Genomic DNA, 20,024 nt, shown 5'->3' on the forward strand with positions numbered 1-20,024 from the left:
ATTTTTGATCTGTTAACCAATGTCTAATACCCACCTGTGAAGCTCAGATCATTGCATGTTCCATTAATCATAGATTTTCCTTCTGGACATGCACAAGCTGCACCAGAGGGGTTGAGTAAACAGAGAAACTCACATGCCAAGTCCAAGCAAGGATTAGGTGCTGTTTAAGAGTGAAAAGAAAAAAATATAATTGTGCAATTACATCCTCCAGGAACGGAACTATTGAAGAACCAAATATGCATAATTGTACTCTGACTTAAACTCTGTGGAATTGCCACTGAAATTTAGCTACTATAGGAAGTAGCGATAGGAATTCAGTACATTGTACCACTGAATTAATACTGTACCATATTTCAGCATGTTTTTATGAGACACTGTGCTCTTGGGAATACTGGATTTAGAATGAAATGCAAAACTGGTTCCCTCACCACTTCTGTTCATTCACAATCTTTATGGAACTTTTGCTAGGGTGTATTAGGACTCTTGAAGGCCAGTGCAATAAGTTTTAATGCTTTCCCCCTACATAAACGTAAACATTTCATTGTAAACAAAAAAGTGTCTTTAGAGAGTTCTAAGCAATGTTGTATACTGATCTCATTTTATTTCTCCTTCCAATACCACCATATATCTTTCCCTACCCAATTCCCTTGGTACCCCTAATCCTTTACGACTCCAGTGTCTTTTAGTACTCCCAGTAGTTACTGCTATAGCTTGGGGAGTGGGGAAGAGGAGCGAATAGATGCTGATTTAAAATATTTGGGATACTATCTCAAGCTAACACCAGGCTGATCCCGGTGTATTCTGTTATGGGCCCATATTAGTGCTTAGTGAACTGCTTTCCCCTTATAACTTGAGGCAGTAGTGGCAGCTCAATGAAAGAGTAACTCAGTTTCAGGAAGCTGGTTAGAAAGATGTTTGTGGTAGTTCAAACACCATGAGTGCTGAATAATCCTCCTTCTTTCCCTGAAGTATTAAAGTGCCAAGAGTTACAGATCTCAAAATCCAGCTCTGTTTTTGTAGAAGCAGGATGACCATGTAAGTATTCTGATGAAAATCCAATTTATCTTGAAGTTTCAGTTGACTACTTTTTCATTTAGTGCTCTAAATTGAGCTATAGTGTTTTCATTTTGGGGATTGTTGAAAAGTTGCCAGGTTTTTATTTCATTGATGGGTAAAGAACTGCTAATACTATCTAGCTGAATATCCTTTAAGATGAGAGGTATTCAAAATGTAAATGGGCATGAATAGTAACAGTGAATATTTAAATGAGTTTTGTTGGTGGGCAGACTTCAGCTTAGAGAAACAGCTAAAACACAAAACCAGTAGAAATGGATTTTTGCCACAAAATTTGTACTGGAAATCAGAATCAAAACTCAACTTTTCCAGAGCTTGGGTCGCAGACTGAATTTGTGTTCTGATATTGCAAATTACAATTAAGGTTACATTCCCTGAAATTTACTGATTTAGGAGTTTGGATTTGTTATTACCATTTAAGCTGATCTGTACCAAATTGGGAAATTATTTTTAGCATACCTAAAATTTTCTTGTGCAATTTCAAGAAGGGTACGTCTAAACTACATGGCTTCGTCGACGGAGCCATGTAGATTTCTTGTTTTGGCAAAGTCAAATGAAGCCGCAATTTAAATGATCGCGGCTTCATTTAAATTTACATGGCTGCGGCGCTGAGCCGACAAACAGCTGATCAGCTGTTTGTCTGCTCAGCGCGCTAGTCTGGACACTCCCCTGCCGACATCAAAGCCTTTTGTCGGCAGCCCTGTTATTCCTCGTGGGATGAGGTTTACTGGGGCTGCCGACAAAGGGCTTTGATGTCAGCAGGGGAGCGTCCAGACTAGCGCGCTGAGCTGACAAACAGCTAATTAGCTGAGCGTCCAGACTGACAGCTAATTAGCTGAGCGTCCAGAGCTGACAAACAGCTAATTAGCAGGGGAGCGTCCAGACTAGCGTGCTGAGCTGACAAACAGCGCGGCAGCCATGTAAATTTAAATGAAGCCGCGATAATTTAAATCACAGCTTCATTTGACTTTGCCTATGTGTCTAATCTACATGCCTTTGATGACAGAGGCATGTAGTCTAGACACAGCCTTAGCTGCAGTATTCTTTTTGCTTTCTGAAAAGTAGCAAAGTTAGGCTATGTCTACACTACAAAGAAAGTCATAAAAAGATACGCAAATTGCAAACCGCAATTTTCATATCTTTTTTCCACTTTTCTTCCAAAAGAGGCTTTTCCGACATTTGGCTCATCTACATGGGGACAAATGTCAGGAAAAAAACCCTCTTTCAAAATATCTCTTTTTCCTCGTAAAATGAGGTTTACAGGGATGCTGAAAAAATGCATCTGCTTTTCCAAAAAAATTTTCAGAAAAACAGACGTGTTCCTTGGATGCGACAGAGCTTTTCCGGGATACCTCTGGTATCCCGGAAAAGCTCAGCAGTGTAGACATATCCTTACATTGTACAATCCTAGGGCTGAAAGAGCCCTCAAAGGTGACCTCAGTCATCCACTCATGCTAAGAAAAAATTAAGTGTATCTAGACCTCCCTGACAGATGTTTATCAAACATATCCTTAAAAATGTCCAATGGCAGGAATTCTATAACCTCACTAAATAACCTATCCCAATGCTTAATGCAAATCATTGTATTCCTCTGCAACAATAACTGAAGTGTTTTCCAGAATGATATCTTTTGCAAATATTTCAGGGAAGAAAAACAACACATCAATTAAAAAAATGGCACGTTACATGGGAATTCTTAATTTTGGCAATAAAGAAGTTAAAATAACTTTATTTACACTTTTATAATTTGTCAAATTGCTATTCCAGTCACCAGAATCATAATTATTATGAAAAAGCCTTGTGATTGGAAATATTGTAGACTGTTTTCTGTTGATTTTTTATTCTACATCTTTAGTGCAGAAACCAAAAGCGAGACAAGCTGAGGACAGTAGTTTTGTGAACTGAATAATATACAATATTTTGGTACATGACAGTATCACAGTTACTCTTTAGAAATGGGAATATGAACAAACCTATTCTTTTGGTATGTTTGGCCAAAAGTTATTCATTGTTTTTTTAAAAATATTTATTTTAAACTAATTAGTTTACTCACAATTTATTTGTTTGTAGCGATGGAAAATCAAGGCATTTTTTGTTTTATCAACATCCAAATTCAGATATTCTACAGAACCCAAGCCAAATTTTTGTACTCTAAATGCACCAGTTTTAGGTCCTGCTCCATATATGTAATCTTCAAAAATGTCAATTCTATGTGGATGCAGCAACCCTTAAGTAAAGAAGAAATAAGTCATATTCAAATATTAATATACTTCATTTTGGTATTTACAAGTTAAATTATTTAGCTAAAATATAAAAGGTACAACAACATTAGTAAGGCTAAGTTTAAACTACAGAGCTTATGCTAGCACGGTCTATGCTGACAAATTGAGTTTTCCTGCCGACCTAGGAATACTAATGTTAGCTATGCTAACAAAAGCACTTTTCTGTCTGCACTGCTGTATCTACACTGGGGATTTTGTTGGTAAATTCTGTCATGAGAGGGTGTGATATTTTCACTCCCCTTATCCACATAGCTATGCTGGTATAAGTTTTAAGTGAAGGTAAAGCCTGACATATAAACAGTCTGGGAAACATCCATAAGAACCAGTTGATTTTAATGAGAAAGAAACTTGCTAAATCATATTATAGGAATACCATACTTAGTAGTTTGGACGAACCATTTTCCCTCAAATATCAGTTAGATCTAAAATTTGGGAATCACACAATTTGAAATACTGAAACAGTATCTTATAGAAATAAGTGACATTAAAACGTATATGCTTGATGATAGCTGGGCCAGGGTAAAACTAACCTGATAAATAATTTCTCCTGCAGTCCTTCCTATTATTTTAACATTTTTGTCTTTTATTTATTTACAGTACTTTTAATCAATAGATCTAGTAACTTGGCATAACACAAGAAAGCCAAAACAGAAAGTTTAACAATGGATTCATAAATTTTAAGGCTAGAAAGCAACATTAGATGAAGTAATCTGACCTCCTATATAATCATAGAATTTCACCCAGTGGCCCTTGTGATATACCCAAGTAATGAGTGTTTAAATAAAGAATATTTTCTAGAAAGACATCCTGTCTTTTTTTATTACCTCAAAATATATAAATGCTGTCAGAAATTGAAATGAGGAGGGCCATACCTAATGATAAGAGTGCTGGAATTAGGAGTCTAGGATAGGGTTGGACCAAGGATGGAATAGGGCAGTGACAAGAGAAGGATTGGCATAGGACGAGGAAGAGGACTGGGACAAGGATGGAGCAGGCTGAGTCTGGAGCAGGCTAAGACCTGGGGAGTCTGTTGCCATTCTCAGGGAGCAGAGCATTCCAAGCCTGAAGTTATGTTTAGCAGAGTTAGCTGATTTTTCCTCATGTAGGGCTTCTATTCCAGATGTAGGACTCACATAGCCTGGCTTGTGGATTGGCTGGAGCCAAGCACAGGAGTGACTCCTCACCTTACAGAATCCCCCATTTCACTTGGTAGTTTGTTCTAATGGTTAATCTAATCTAGTTAATCCTGAAAAAATGAGGAGTACAGAATCTTTCGAAAAAGGGTTTTATTTTCGAATGATCCCCATCTAAACAACCATTTTTCTTTCAAAAAGACTCTTTTTGAAAAAAACCGCAGCCGCCATTATGCAAATGAAGCGTGGGAAATTTAAATCCCAGCTTCATTTGCAATTTCAAAGTGTCTAATTTACATCCCTTTTTTGAGAAAAGGGATGTAATCTAGACAGACTCAAAGTGTGCTCCTTGTGTAACCCCAATAGAAACACACTGATTCAATGATAATTCCCCACTGATAACTACTTTTTGAGATTTGTCACTCAGTTCTTAATCCATTGAACACATGCTTTACAGATATTATGCATTGAGAGTTTTTTTTTCGGAATGTAAATATATATTAAATATATGTGCAGTTATCTTTCTCAATCATTGATATCTCATAAAAGTTTGTTTGACAAGGTCAAACAATTTTCCATTGTTTAGCATTAATTATATTGACATGCTTTAATTCTTTATTAACTGAATTCTATGTCAGCTTTTCCATTCTTTTGCCTAGGACTGGTGTCAGGGTAAATTGCCTATAAATATTCTACATATGATTTGTACTCAGTGGAATGAAAATAGTTAAAAGTCTATCTTGACATTATTCTGCTGACTATGAAAAACACACGGAGGCTGTAGTAGCACTTAATGTGTTCTGGGATTGGAGCCTTACAAATCCACTGCACTACAATAATCTCTAATGGCAAAAGAACTTTAAACCAATATTCACTGTATTGCTAGCTGGAAATACAAAAAATATAGAAATTGAGTTCATTTCTTTTTAATTAACAGTTCTTCATCCAATGTATGTGTTAGAGAAAAACTCTGCCTACCTTGTTTACTACTCACAGACACTATTGAATCAGAGCCATCAAAAAGAACACTGCCAATAACAGACAATTCAAAGTCAGCCCAGAACAAACGCTGACTGAACTGATCAACTACAAGACCTGTCAAAAACAAGAGAGAGAACTTACTTTTATAATAAAGTATAAAAATGTAACAGCAGAAAATATACCACAGTCTTTTGTAGATTATGGTCTCCTCTTTTCCTTATTTCCTGGAATGCATTGCAATACTACACAGATGAATGGTATCTCAGAATCTCAAGAGAATAGAAAAGTAAAGTTTCTGTTCTATCCTGCAGGCAGAGTGAACCAGTTCCTTTTAATTTATCTAATTGTCTTCCCACTGGTTATTTTCTTTTCTGCATCCAGCCCTCCCTCAGGTGCAAATATAGCAGATCTCCTTTTTTGTCCTATACCCATAGGCTCATATACACATAGGCCATGAGTCTAGGCCTACATGGAACATCACTGACTTCAACAGAGCTTCATGCAGGTGCAAGAGTACACAGATGTATGTAGTAAATTGTAGGATTAGGGTGTAAATATTTTATGTGGTCTTCTAAATCTATGTCTCTTGCCATACAGAAGCATTTTCTTTGTCATCAGACTTGCATAAAACTAATACTTTACATATATATAGAATTAAAATAGAAAATTAATGTTTGTTTTAGATTAACTACTAAATATTTAAATGATGATATTAATATATCTAGAATAAAATACAGATAGATATATTATGCCTAACCACTCTCTAAGCAATGACTTTATACAATATAATCAAGAAGACCATACTTTACTATGGACCTTTTAAATGATTAACTTACTACTCTGTTATATATTAAAAGCTCCCGCCTGCTACTAATTCTCTGCCTAAGGTAACAGTTTTTAAGAATGAAGAAACTATTATTCCCCATTGATGTAACAAATATAAATCAAAATTATACATAGCAACAAAATACATTCTTAAAATTAATCAACTACTGAGAAGAAAGATGAAGCTGGAGAAAGTTTTATTCTGTATAATAATGAAATAGGTTTGCATTTTTTACTTCATGAAGAAAAAACTCTGGGGAGTTGGCATACAAAACTCCATTGAAATGAACTCAAAATCAAAGTTCCCATTGGTTTTGTACTGTTGAACAGAATAAATTCTTGTAAAAAGATAATACAACAGAGCTTTATAATAAATGATATTTAGAGTCTGGATTTTCTAGAATTAGTGATTAATCTCTAACTTGCATTTATTTTAAAAGGTTATAATAAAATTACTATTTTAAAAATTGAAATTTTAATAACGGAAACATATATGCTCAGTTTGTCATTCAGAATTAAATTTCTGAAGTTAGTATGAAATGAAATTAGTTACTATTTTGTATACTTTGTATTTAAACAGATGGCAACACTGTGATGAGTTTTTACTTTAATTCCAATAAATCCCAGTTCAAATATCCAGTCTCATGCTCACTCTTATTTGGAATCAGGAAGACATATTTGGGTAGATATTACAAGCAGTAGGTCATGCATTTGCAATCTGTTAAACAACTAAAAAATTTCAGAAGTTTTATGTTTTATCAGTGAGATATGAAAGAAAAATACAGGAAAGATTTCACAGAACATATTTTTCAGGTAGCAGTTGAAGTGGAATATTTTGTAATTTTAAAGGTACAGTAACCAGTTGAGCTACTAATGGACTAATGTTTTACAATAAAAAAAAAAGAAGAAGATGCATGTGTTAATTTTTACTTTACTTTAATCTTTTCAGGATTCAGAAGTCTGGCTGAAGGCTTAGCTAAAACTTTTCAAAACCATGGATAGAAAATATTATGAAAAGAGGATCTATTGCAATCCTGATTTTGGTCAGGCCAAAAAGAAAACAGCATCTGAATTTTTCAGATGAGTTTTGTACTACAATTTCTGGCAAAATTCCATATGGTGAAAACCAACCATTCATGTTACAATTCCTGAGTAAAAAGATTTGTGACAAGAAGTGATATGTTTGAAGCACTGGGAGAGAAAAGTAACCATGTAGGCAGTGTTTTAGATATATTGAAGAGATGGAAAACAAGGAGCTAGGAAATGAGAAAGTTACTATAGTTAAAGCACGAGATCACTGTAACCTTAACATGTGTTTAATACAAATGCATTTCATAGAAAAAAAATTAAATCCCCTCTAAATTTGAGGAAATAGCTAATTTTTCTTGTAGGAGACTGAATGATTAGTACATATACTCCACAAGAATTGGAATATTTTCCTCACAGCCTCCATTAGCTTATTTGCTATGCCATGAGTTGTTATGTTTTAATATTCAAGTCAATGAATACAGCTTGCTTTAGGCTTGTGCAGTATAGGGTAAATAGACAATGCTATGAAGCTAATTTAGAATAGATTAACAGTGACTATTATTATTGTTTCAGTCTAAACAAGTAACTAGACCTGGAATCTACCAGAAGAAAAGCAATTATTGCTTTAGTCCTAATTGGTGCACAGAATTTTATCCAAGAAAACAAAATATAACTGATCTGCTGCTTGGTAATAGTGTAATTAAATATAGCATCCATCTGAGAGGACACTGCCACAGAAAGCCACTACAGGAGCATTTAATTTCAAATATGAAAAAGCTAGTTAAGCAGAAATTAAATGGAACAGTCACATGGATGAAATATCTTTGAATTGCATAGAGACCTTTTAAATTCACCACAATTTAAGAAGATCAAAACATATGAAGACCTCAAACAAACAAAAAATCAGTATAGGAACCAAACACTTTCAGTATGGTTAAACATCAGAGTAAAAGCTGTTATTACAGGAAAAAAATGGATCCTTTACAAACTAGAAGTAAACTCAAATACTAATGAGAAAAATAGAAAGGGACATAAACTGTGGCAAGTCAACTGTAAAAGTGCAAGGAGACTGGCAAAGAAAGAATTCAAAGAGCAACTAACTAAACACACAAAAACTAACAGCAATTTTATTTCATGTACATCTAAGGCAGGAAGGCTTCTAAACAGTTATTTGAGCCACTAAAAGATCAAGATGCTAACGAAACACTAAAGGAAAACAAGGCTGCTGCAGAGAAACTAAATTATTTCTTTCTATTGATCTTCTACTAGAGAGGATGTGTGGGGACTCCCACACTTGAACCATCCATTTAGGTGACAAATCCATAAAACTTTCCCCAATAAACTTGTGAAAATAAGAGGTTTTAAAACAAATTGAGAAATTAAACAGTAATAAGTCACTAGGACCAGATGATATTCACCCAAGAATTCTGAAGGAATTCAAATTTTAGAATTTCTAATTGTGGTATGCAGCCTACCATTTGTTAAACTCTGCATCAGATAATGGAAACTCCAAATGTGACCCAGCAATTACAGGATAGTAAGTTTAACTATCAGTTCCAGCAAATTGGTTCAAACTACGCTAAAGAACAGAATTATCAGACAAGTAACAAACATATGATGGGTCAACATGGCTTTTGTATAGAGAATTCATGTCTCACCAATCTTAGAATTTTTTGAGGGCATCTGTAAGCACATGAACAATGATGATACTGTGGATATAATGGACTTTCAGAAACCCTTTGTAAAAGTCCCTTATCAAAGGCTCTTAAGAAAGTAAGTAGACATGGGATAAGAGAAAAAGGCCTCCAATCAATCAATAAGTGGTTAAAAGATCTTAAACAAATGGTTGGAATAAATAGTCAGTTTTTTACAACGGAGAGGGGTAAATAGTGGCACCTCCTAAGGATGTGTACTCGGACCTGTGTTGTTCAACATATTAATAAATGGTTGCAAAAGTGGTTGCAACAATGAGGTGGCAAAATTGGCAAATAATACACAATTACGTCAAATATTTATGTCCAAAGCCGAATGAGAAGTGTTACAAAGGGATCTCACAAAAGCGGATGAACGGGCATGAACATTTCAGATAAAATTCAGTGTTGATAAAGGCAAACTAACGCAAATAAGCAACATAGTCCAAACTATCCACACAAAATTATGGAGGCTAAATTAGCCATTGCCAAGTGAGTGGAAATGAATGAAGTCAATATGGATAGTTCTCAGAAAAAAAATCTGTTCCATGTTCAGCAGCAGTCAAAAAAACTAACAGTGTTAGGAACCATTAGGAAATGGACAGATAAAATGACAGAAAATATGATAATGCCACTATATAAATCCTTGGTATGCACATACCTTTAATACTGTATACAGAATAATCTAAAAAAGATATATTTATTTTGGAAAAAGTACAAAGAAGGACAACAAAAATAAGGCATTGGGCTTCCATATCAGGCAAAATTAAAAGCACTGTTCTATCTGGAAATCAAAGGACTAAAGGGGGAAATGATAGAGGTCTACAAAACTATTGATGGTATGAGGAAAGTGAATAAAGAAGAGTTATTTACCCCATCACATAAAGCAATAACTAGGGCTCATTTATGGATACTAGGAGCCGGCAGATTTAAAATGAACAACAAACAAGAACAACAACAACAAAAAGAAAAAGTATGTCTTTATACAACATTGTAAACTTGTTGTGTTGTGAAGGATAAAAGTATAATCAGGTACCCAAAAAAGTACATAAGTTCAGGGAATATGGGTCCATCAATGGTTATTAGCCAAGATAATCACTGATGATACCATATCCTCTTGGTACCCCTACACCTCCAACTGACAGAAGCTGGAACTAGATGACCGGAGATAGATGACTGAAGAATTTCCAGTTCTGTGCATTCCCTGTGTCTATATTTGTAGTTGTTTCATGTTGTCTTATAAAGTTACTATATTAAGCTTATTTCAATTCAGCTACATCATTTTAAATATTAAAATAAATTTAATATAAAACTGTATATCCAATACTAGAATATAAAACAATAGAATTTTAGGAATGTAAAACTTCAGTTCAGCCACAAAATCCACACAATGCTATCTTCTCATGGAGTATTTGAAATTCTGTGTACCTGTAGGTCTTTGTAAATTCTTCTGTACCAATATCCTTCTTAAAGTACCATCCATAGCTGCTTCTTCTATGTGTGAGTGGTCCCCAATGACTGTCCAATACATCATCCTAAAAATAACAAACATTAAATTATTGCAATGAATTGCATAATTTAACACCTTAAATTTACACAATAACTTTCTGCCAATAATTTCACAATAATTAACAAAGTAAGTCAAACAAATCACCTGAGAGATGTGGAAGTATTAACCTTAATTTGCAGACCAGTAAACTGAAGTAAAAAAGCTAAATAATTAAAACAAATCTACACATGTATAGACATTATGTAGCAAGCCATGTTTGCTTTGCTTACATTTCTGTGTGTGTTTGTTATTTATACAATAGAATACAACATGATAAAATGCCACTTTTAAAAACATACCCCTTTATAGGATTTACAGCAATTGCATATGGTTCTCCTGCTGTATTTGTAAGCAACCTTGTACAGTTTGGTCCATTCAACTGTCCTACATTTATGGAGTATCTTAAACTTGTCCAGTGCGTTGTATAGTAACTGAACCAATGCATTCTAGAATGATCAGTCCAGTAAATATTTCCAGCAATCCAGTCAACAGCAATGTCCCTGGGTCTTTTGAATTCAGGACACTAGAAGGAGCAAATTTTAAAGTCAGAATTATGAAATTTGTCTTTTACTGCAGTCACATATTTTATTTTTTCATTCAATAACATATCCATTCTTTTATAATAGAAATCTTATAAAATTTGTTTAATAGCTTAAATACAGAAAAATTAATACCCTTGAAAAATAGAAGGAGGAAAGCAATACAATGATCAAAGATTTAGAAGGATTTAGAAACCTTGTCTTATGTGTGTGGGGGGGAAGAGAGGGGAGAGGAAACGGTGCATACTTAATCTTCAGAAAAGAAGTCTGGGGGCAGGGAGGAACCTGGTAACTGTCTTCGGGCATTTTATGGGCTTCTTTAAAGAAAAAAATAGAACTTCTTGAAATTGTTCTTAATGCCCACTGAAGGTAGGTCAAAAAGCAATGGACTTGTCTGCAGCAAGGAATATATAGAGTATTCAGAGATATTTAGAAGACTCTGATACTAGGAAAAGTGATAGTTAAGTTCTGAAATACACTTCCAAGTCAGGGATTGAGAAATTCCTGTCACTGAAAGTTTTAAAGAAAAGATTGGACAAACACCTATCATGGATGGTCTAGGTTAGTTGATTCTGTCTCAGTGGCATGTGAAGGGGGACAGACCCTGAACTTGATGACTTCTCAATGTCCCTTCCAGCACTACATTTCCATGATTGTATGTGACTCTGCACATTTATGTGATATGTGTTTGACTGGTCATAATACTGAGCTACAGAATCACTTACAGCTGTATGGTTACAAATGCACAAACTGTGGGTTGAATACTTCAGAATATTTAATAGCATAGAAAAGTTTCATCATTGGGTAAAACCCGTCAGTGGGTTGATTTCACAATGATGTATGACATGAAAGAACAATTTGAACACAAATATTTTTGCACCTATAAGGAAAGGGTACTAACCTATGACATATCAAAATTACTCTTATTATTCAAAAGATGGAGTTACTGGTATGAAGTAAACAAAGAGATGGGACTCATGGGAGTCCAGGAGTCTGCCAAGGATGAATACAATGGCATACATTCTGTTCATTCTGATTGGCTCTGCACCACAGGTGTACATAAGTGGGGGCAAACAGGGGCACAGCCCTCCTCAATAATAATCAGCCACTGTCCACAGCTTGTCACCCAGCCCGCCACCTGTGATTCCTTGTCCCAAACTCCTTCTCTCCCCTTTCTGACTGGGTGGAACATGCCTAGATATGTGCCTGGGAAAGGAACTGCAGCTAGTGCACCTGTAAGCCCCACTAGATGGCACCAAGCAGGGAAAGTGGACTGGCATCAGAGTTCTGTGAAGCCTGGTGAGTCACATCCCTACATCATCCACAGACTCCAGTGTGTGCAGCCTAGGATATTGTGGGGTGAAAGGTGGAGTGCGGGAGCATATGGATAGGAAGTCCAGAGAGGAAGCAAGGCCCGGGGGCAAGGGGTGTATGTGGAGCTAGTGTTTAAAATGCCCCCTTCCCCAAATAGTCACATTTAAATCTCTGAACATACCCCTACTCTGCAATGTCTTGGAATATAGCAGAGAGGATTTTTTTTAGTGCTGAATCTCTTCTTTTGCTGACTGACAGGTTATTTACTGATCTCAGTCATTGAAATTCTTCATCCATGCTCATTATATTAGATTATATTTATGAGAGGATTTGGATAAAGCAAGTTTGTGGCTGTAGGAGGACCTTTACATCATGAAAATCATGAAATATAACTCCACTGAATCAAAGCATTAAGTGCTACACAAAAAATAACAGAATCATTTCAAAATATTGGATTAGAATTAAGTATCGTAAATAACTCAATAAACATTTGTAACTGAATTGTAATGTAGCTATTACAATTTCATGGTCACAGTTATGGCCTTGACACTGTATGATGCTCCTTGAAGGTGAATCCCTCTCAAATGGAGCAGACTATAGCATCAGAACTAAAAGAGAAAATAAAACAAAGTTTGGGGAATACAGTTCTAAAAAATGTAGTTCCCATATTTGACAGAACTCCTACATTTTGCAAGTCAGGAATGTGCAACTGTTTTCTCTAATGGAAAGAAGCAAATAATTTGAGGTTTAGGGGTTTGCACATATCAAAACATGTGCATCTTTTTATTTGTCCAAATCAGGTGACAAAATATTAAATCCTACAAAGGGAAAAAAATCGTAGAATAACTTTTTTGCCTCTGGTGTCAGAGTTGTATAAGAGATAAATACATTTACAGGATTTTTTTAAAATAAAATGAAGGTAAGATCATTTTCTATATGATATAATAAAGACTGAATGGGGAATTTAGATAGTTCATTGTATGTTAATACTTAATCCTGTAAAAATGACATGGGATTCTTTATATTCTAAAGGCTGACAGAATCTTGACTTTTTATTTAAATGAAGATTAAAGAAGCAAATTCAATCACAGCACATTACAAACAGTATTGCTTTGAAAACAATGTCAAAGTAAGTTTGGAAAAATCTAAATAAATATATCAGATGCCACTTCTGTTTTAGAAAATGGGGCTACTGGCTTTACACACTTATGAAAAAAATTTATAGACAAGACATGAATTAATGTCAAATAATTTAGTCTTTGCAGACTAGTTCTACATATTAGTGTTTTGCTCTTATTAATTATCCAGTAGAAGCCTTCATTCTTGTAGTCTTTGAGACAAATCATTCCAAGCCAAAAACGAAAATGAAATGTCTGAAAATACGGATATTTGCCAAGACTTTTAATTGAATTATATTTTGCAATGAAAATTATTTTTAATATTAATTTATACTTTGCTCTCAACTGTGCTGAGAAACCCCCTTTGCCCAGGGAGAACTCCACTGACTTCACTGAACAGCACACGGACTTCATGATCTGCTTACATGCATCATATTAAAGGATTGGGACCCCGTATTTTTTTTGAAAAAACATAATACCTCAGACCCCAGGGGAAAGAAAACCACTAGCACCTTTAAGGGTTGCTTCCCTCTCCTGGGCACTCAGCCTTCTAGTGAGCTTGAGGGGGCTGACTGGTTGAATTGCAGGCATAAGTCTAATGGCTCCTGTGTACCCACCACCGAGGACTTTAATACCTCACTATAGCCAGGTTGGCCCCCTGTGCTAAGAAGAGAAACCATCCTCTTCCTTCCTTTGACAAGAATAGGACAGGTTTGGGGGCCTTATGCTGGTTACCTTTTGGGTCTGGGGAAAAGTATCTCCCTTACTATGAAATTGGTCTGAGCAGTGTGGAGTTTTCACTGCTTTTCCCTGAGGAGGGAGCAAAAGGTGCAGCAACATTAAAGTTGGCAGTGTATAGACCAGTACCAGTGGCCACTTCTTGCCAATATATTGCACAAACCTATACTGTTCCTCTTTTACCTCTGGCCTTCAGTTATCATGCAATAAATAACCCTTTCAGTGCCTTAAGTATGTGTGTTTTGCAACCCTCAGATGATACTGACTACTGACTTGAATCCAAAGGGGTGACAGATGAATTAGTTGGATCAAATGGACCCTTTCTGCCTTTGAGATTTAAAGCTTTTGAGATTCCAATACTGACTTGCCCTTAATAAAGGAAGTAGGGCCTGCTGCTAATTTACAGTCACCTTGAACCACATTAAGCCCTGGTCTACACTTATTTCCAAATAACAGGCAGACTGTCCACATTACTAAGCCCATTATTTTTAAATAGGGGTCTGGTTCTTTCAAAATAATAACTTCTGCTTTCTACAAGGAATAATGGTTATTTTGAAATAGTTATTTCAAAATAGTGGTAGTGTGGATGCTCCACTGGTGCTATTTTGAAATAACTGTTCTCCAGTGTAATTCAAAGTAATTACTCCCGGTACTTCCTGGGGTTCTAAGTTGACGTAGCACGTCCACATTAAGGGAGCCTGCCTCAGATTAATTTCAAGGCTACCCTGTAATGTGAACATGCTATCTCAAAATAGTTATTTTGGGAAATAAGTTATTTTGAAATAATTTCCTAATGTAGACATGTTCTAACGGCTGTTTCTATCAGTAATTGCCAGAGTTTGGGTTCTCATTCTTTCCCAGGTATCTGGTTTAAAGTTGCACAAAGACATAATCTCCTCAGTAGACAAGAATCATGAGTGTATAAATGATACAATGTATACTTGTCCAATCTGGGCACTAAGGAAAAGACACTATGCAGATGAAAGAGAAAGGAATTCTAGAGGGTTTTGACTAAGCTGTCTGGCAGATGGAAGGAACAGAGGGGTAGCTCTTTATATTCCCTTGGACCTGGACATCGGATAACATGAAGTTGCACACACACACATTTATAGCCCTAACAGATGCTCTTATGAAGGCATGGAGTGCACATTCAAAAGTATGGATTTGTGCAGACACTACTTTCAGAAGAATAGTTTATCCTTACATGTCAATGCTTGCATACTTAATAATATGGAAAAACAATAAACTAATTGTTTAAATGAAACAGTGGATTGACTGGAAAAATGAGCAAAAAGAAGATATGATGGAAAGTGAATTTGTGAAACTATTTTTTGCATTCGATATGTCTGAGCAATTTGCAACACCAGTTAAAAAGCAATTTGCCTGTAGTATTGATTTTCAATGTGCATTAACACATCATTCACAATATATTCAATCTTGCTTGTAATAGGGAGAATTACTAAATTACTAAAAATGATTTTATGTCCTATAAATCTAGAGGAACAAATTAATCATCTAAATATTTAGGTAATAATGTAACTCTCCAAAGATACCTTTAGAAAAACTGTCTAGCAACTATTTTGGACAGAGCCAGTCATTATTGTATTACAGGTTAATGTACAAAAAGCTTTACAGAAAATGATATTACTGTTCTTATTAGGATACAAATCTTCTAATTGCTTGTTTTCTTTCTATGCACTTTCACTAAAATCAGTACCTTAAGTTAAGTCACAAGTCTCTCTCTGTCTTGAAAAATTTGTCCCAATTAACTAATGCATGCAGATTCAAATGATGTCAAGTACTAGCTTCATCACTTATCACTGATTTAATTATTTATTTTCCACAGGATTAAAATGTATGCATTTTTGTGTCTGTCACTAAGCTTCAAAGAGTTTGTATCTACTCTGAATTCCTTTAGCACATCCATTTAAGTCAGACTTTATCCTGTTTCACATTTATAGAAATGTGATTCTGTGGAAAGCTAATTCTTCAGTAAAAACAGAGAGGAGTCCTGTGACACCTTAAAGACTAACAAATTTATTTGGGCATAAGCTTTTGTGGGCTGGGATGTGTATAAATCCTTGTGAAACTGAAGATTCCATTTCATGCATCTGACAAAATGGAACTCAGACTTCATAAGCTTATGCCCCCAAAAATGTGTTAGTCTTTAAGGTGCCACAGGACTCCTTGTTTTTGCTAAAACAGACTAACACAGCTACTCTCTGAAAGTAAACCTGCAGTGCAATTTCATCTGGGACAGGTTTTTGTATTAACATAATTACCTACAAACACAAGCATGTTTAAGTTTATTGCCCTGATTTACAGATCAAAGATACTGTTCAATCTAGACTGAAAGATAAACTACCAAAGGTTAAATTGTATCACTTCAAAAACCTGAGTTACAAGGAATTGTTAGACTTCCAAATACCAAATTTAAGCACCAGCATTAAAGTGATATTGATTGCTTACAAAACTAATTAACCTGCTGATCAGTTATGTGTTAGAGCAGAGTGAGATGAGTGCTTCACAAAAATAAGAGAGGTCTTGCAGAGGTGCCTGTAATTCTACAGTCTCCTGGGGATTCACTGACTGCTTTGGGGGAAAAAAGGGAAATGCCAATCACATATATGATGCATCTTGACTAGCAGCTTCCAGTATACCATGTATTGTAAGGCAAGCAGAGGGAAGGGTAAGAGAAATGCTAGAGCAACAGAAAATATCTGCAACTTCGAATTGAGTTTGTTTAGTTTTAAGCACAGATATGTATAGTGTGTGATAGAATGTCAAGGAAAGTAAGGATGTGACTGAATAGGGATCATATATATATGCAATCAGTAGAGAATGTATCTACAGCATTTTGGATAATTTCTTACAATTTTAAAATAGCTAAAAACTAGAAGTGATCTTTAGTGAATCAAAAGTATGTGGAACTATAAGAATATATCATCTCTGCAAGCAGGCATAGCCAAAGGAAGAGCACAGAATGCCCTGACAACTATGCAAGTTTCACCTTAGAGTTTGAAGAGGTATGGAGGAGGCAGGTGTTATGTCCCATACATTCATTGCTCTACAGGAACATAAAATCTGAATCTAAGAGATGCTGGGTCAATGAGCCAGATCTTCTGTACTGTTCTTCTGGTGCCCTTTTACCTGGACAAAGGGGGATTCTTCCCTGCCAGTATTCACCAATCACATGACCCCTCTGTTCTCTTCCCCTCCTTTTTGAGAGCTTGAACAGCTGTTTTTAGCAGAATTAATTAGGCATAGATGTCTGCCACCTTTGCACAAAATGTATCTATTATGGCTAGCCTCCAATGTTTCCATGATGACTTGACCCAGACCTCCAGAAAACTAGTGGAGGAACTTCCCTGAATTTTATTAGGGGCATAGCATATAGTAGAGCTTCTTCAATTCACTGCCCTCAAACACATTCAAGATAACTCAGTTTGGCTCCTTATCTCAGAAAGTAAAAGAGAAAAACATTTGTTTGCTAGGGATGTGAAATTGGATGGATACTTCAGAGCCTGAAGATTAGTAAGTGTTCAAAGACAAGTAGAAGAGATTTTATAGTCCAAAGGAAAGTATGGTAATATAGAATCCATGTTCATGTCCATCCCTAATATATCCACAAAAGTGTTATGAAATAATTAAAAGAATAAAATGGAAATATGTAATACTTAATCAATTATCTAATTTTGGAAAAGTTACATAAAAACACTCATGCTAATCATAGAATCATAGAACATTTGAACTGGAAGGGTCCTCGAGAGGTCATTGAGTCCAGTCCCCTGCCCTCACAGAAGAACCTAGTACTGTCTAGACCAGGGGTGTCCAAACTTTTTTCAAAGAGGGCCAGATTTGATGAAGTGAACATGCGTGAGGGCCTACCATTTTGCCTGACATTCTTTGGACCATTAAAATTAAATGCAAATTAACTATTTTATGCAAAGTTTATTGCAAACGGCATACTTTTCATTTCGTCACATGGATGACAAATCTAAACAGGTGTTAAATCACTCTGCCTTTCATATCTGAAGGCCAGATGAAAAAAAAAATCCAGGAAGCTGAAATATATGTCAGGAACATTGTAAAGTACATTACATATTATTGGTAATAAAGGTTGTCTGTCAACTTTTAAGTTAAAAAAATATGAACAGGAACATAACACCAAGTATACATGTTGTGTCCAAATATATTTATAACTGATTTAGACCAACTGATATTAACTGAGATTTTACAATGTATTCATCTCAATACATATGGATTTGTTGGGGGCCATAAAAGATAGATATTGCCAAATTACCTGTGGGGCCGTATTAAACCGGAACACGGGCCGCAATTGGCCCGCGGGCCGGACTTTGGACATGCCTGGTATAGACCATCCCTGATAGATGTCTCTCTAACCTGCTGTTAAGTATCTCCAGTGATGGAGATTCCACAACCTCCCTAGGCAACTTATTCCAGTGTTTAATCACCCTATTAGGAAGTTTTTCCTAATGTCCACCCTAAACCTCCCTTGCTGTAGTTTAAGCCCATTGCTTCTTGTCCTATCCTCAGAGGTTAAGGAGAACAATTTTTCTCCCTCTTCCTTGTGACACCCTTTTAGATTACTGAAAACTGCCATCATGTCCCCACTCAGTCTTTTCCTTTCCAAACTAAAAAAGCCTAGTTATTTCAGTCTTCCTTCATAGCTTATGTTCTCTAGACCTTTAATCATTCTTGTTGTTCTTCTTTGGACCTTCTCCAATTTCTCCACATCTTTCTTGAAATGTGGTGCCCAGAACTAGACACAATACTACAACTGAGGCCTAATCAGCGAAGAGTAGAGTGGAAGAATGACTTCTGGTGTCTTGCTCATAACACTCCTATTAATGTCCAAGAATCATGTTTGCTTTTTTTACAACAGTGTCACACTGTTGACTCATATTCAGCTTGTGGGCCACTATGACCCTTAGATCCCTTTCTGCAGTATTGCTTCCTAGACAGTCGCTTCCCATTTTGTATGCGTGAGACTGATTGTTCCTTCCTAAGTGAAGTACTTTGCATTTGTCCTTATTAAATTTAATCCTATTTACCTGAGGCCATTTCTCCAATTTGGTCAGATCATTTTGAATTATGACCCTATCCTCCAAAGCAGTTGCAACTCCTCCCAGCTTCGAATCGTCTGCAAATTTAATGTTATTATCCTCAGTAGAAGCAGTAATAAAATCCTTAATTCAGGTCCAAATGTCTGTTTTTAAACATATCTAATAAATATTCATTTTACTTTCTAGTAAAAACTACTTTAAAATATATTAAGAAAAAGACCTCAGTATTTCTTCAGAGGTGGGTGAAGTGACATTTATTCCTGTTTACAAATATTAAGATAGGTTTTTGCCTGAGAACACTATTTATGTAGTTAGCAGTATGTGATTTAGTAGAAGAAAGGAATAAATATGAAGAACTAGATATATGCTCTTTTCATTTTAAAATACATGAAAATCATCTCTCATACAGATATTATAGGATCTTTCCTTCCTTTTAGAAGGGAAATTATTAAATAGGATCCACTTAGTCTCACTACAGGATTTTCAAGATAACCAAATTCTTAATACTTGTAATATAGAAATTTCCATACCAGATCAGACAACTGGACCATCTGTTCCTATCAGTTTTAAATTCGTTGCCTTTCCATTACACCGATTGCACCCTTGTTCTGTGTAAAACATGGTGTCAAATTTGTCTTCTTCAAACCATTCCTTCCTTTCCTGG

The 20,024-nt window shown here is 35.6% G+C and overlaps 1 protein-coding gene across 1 annotated transcript in view; it reads right to left on the reverse strand.

Moving 5' to 3' along the window:
* Positions 1-20,024, reverse strand: part of LRP1B (LDL receptor related protein 1B) — a 1,362,068-nt gene that overhangs the window by 78,635 nt on the left and 1,263,409 nt on the right. The window contains exons 78-82 of the mRNA XM_089779714.1: positions 10,864-11,087; positions 10,444-10,550; positions 5,468-5,584; positions 3,128-3,301; positions 35-160 (exon numbers count right to left, since the gene is read on the reverse strand). Of these exons, the coding sequence (XP_089635840.1) occupies positions 35-160; positions 3,128-3,301; positions 5,468-5,584; positions 10,444-10,550; positions 10,864-11,087 (748 nt within the window). The remainder of the gene's footprint in view (positions 1-34; positions 161-3,127; positions 3,302-5,467; positions 5,585-10,443; positions 10,551-10,863; positions 11,088-20,024) is intronic.

Source organism: Pelodiscus sinensis, chromosome 7 (genome assembly GCF_052426305.1).
Source record: "Pelodiscus sinensis isolate ZL-2025 chromosome 7, ASM5242630v1, whole genome shotgun sequence".
NCBI lineage: Eukaryota > Metazoa > Chordata > Testudines > Trionychidae > Pelodiscus > Pelodiscus sinensis.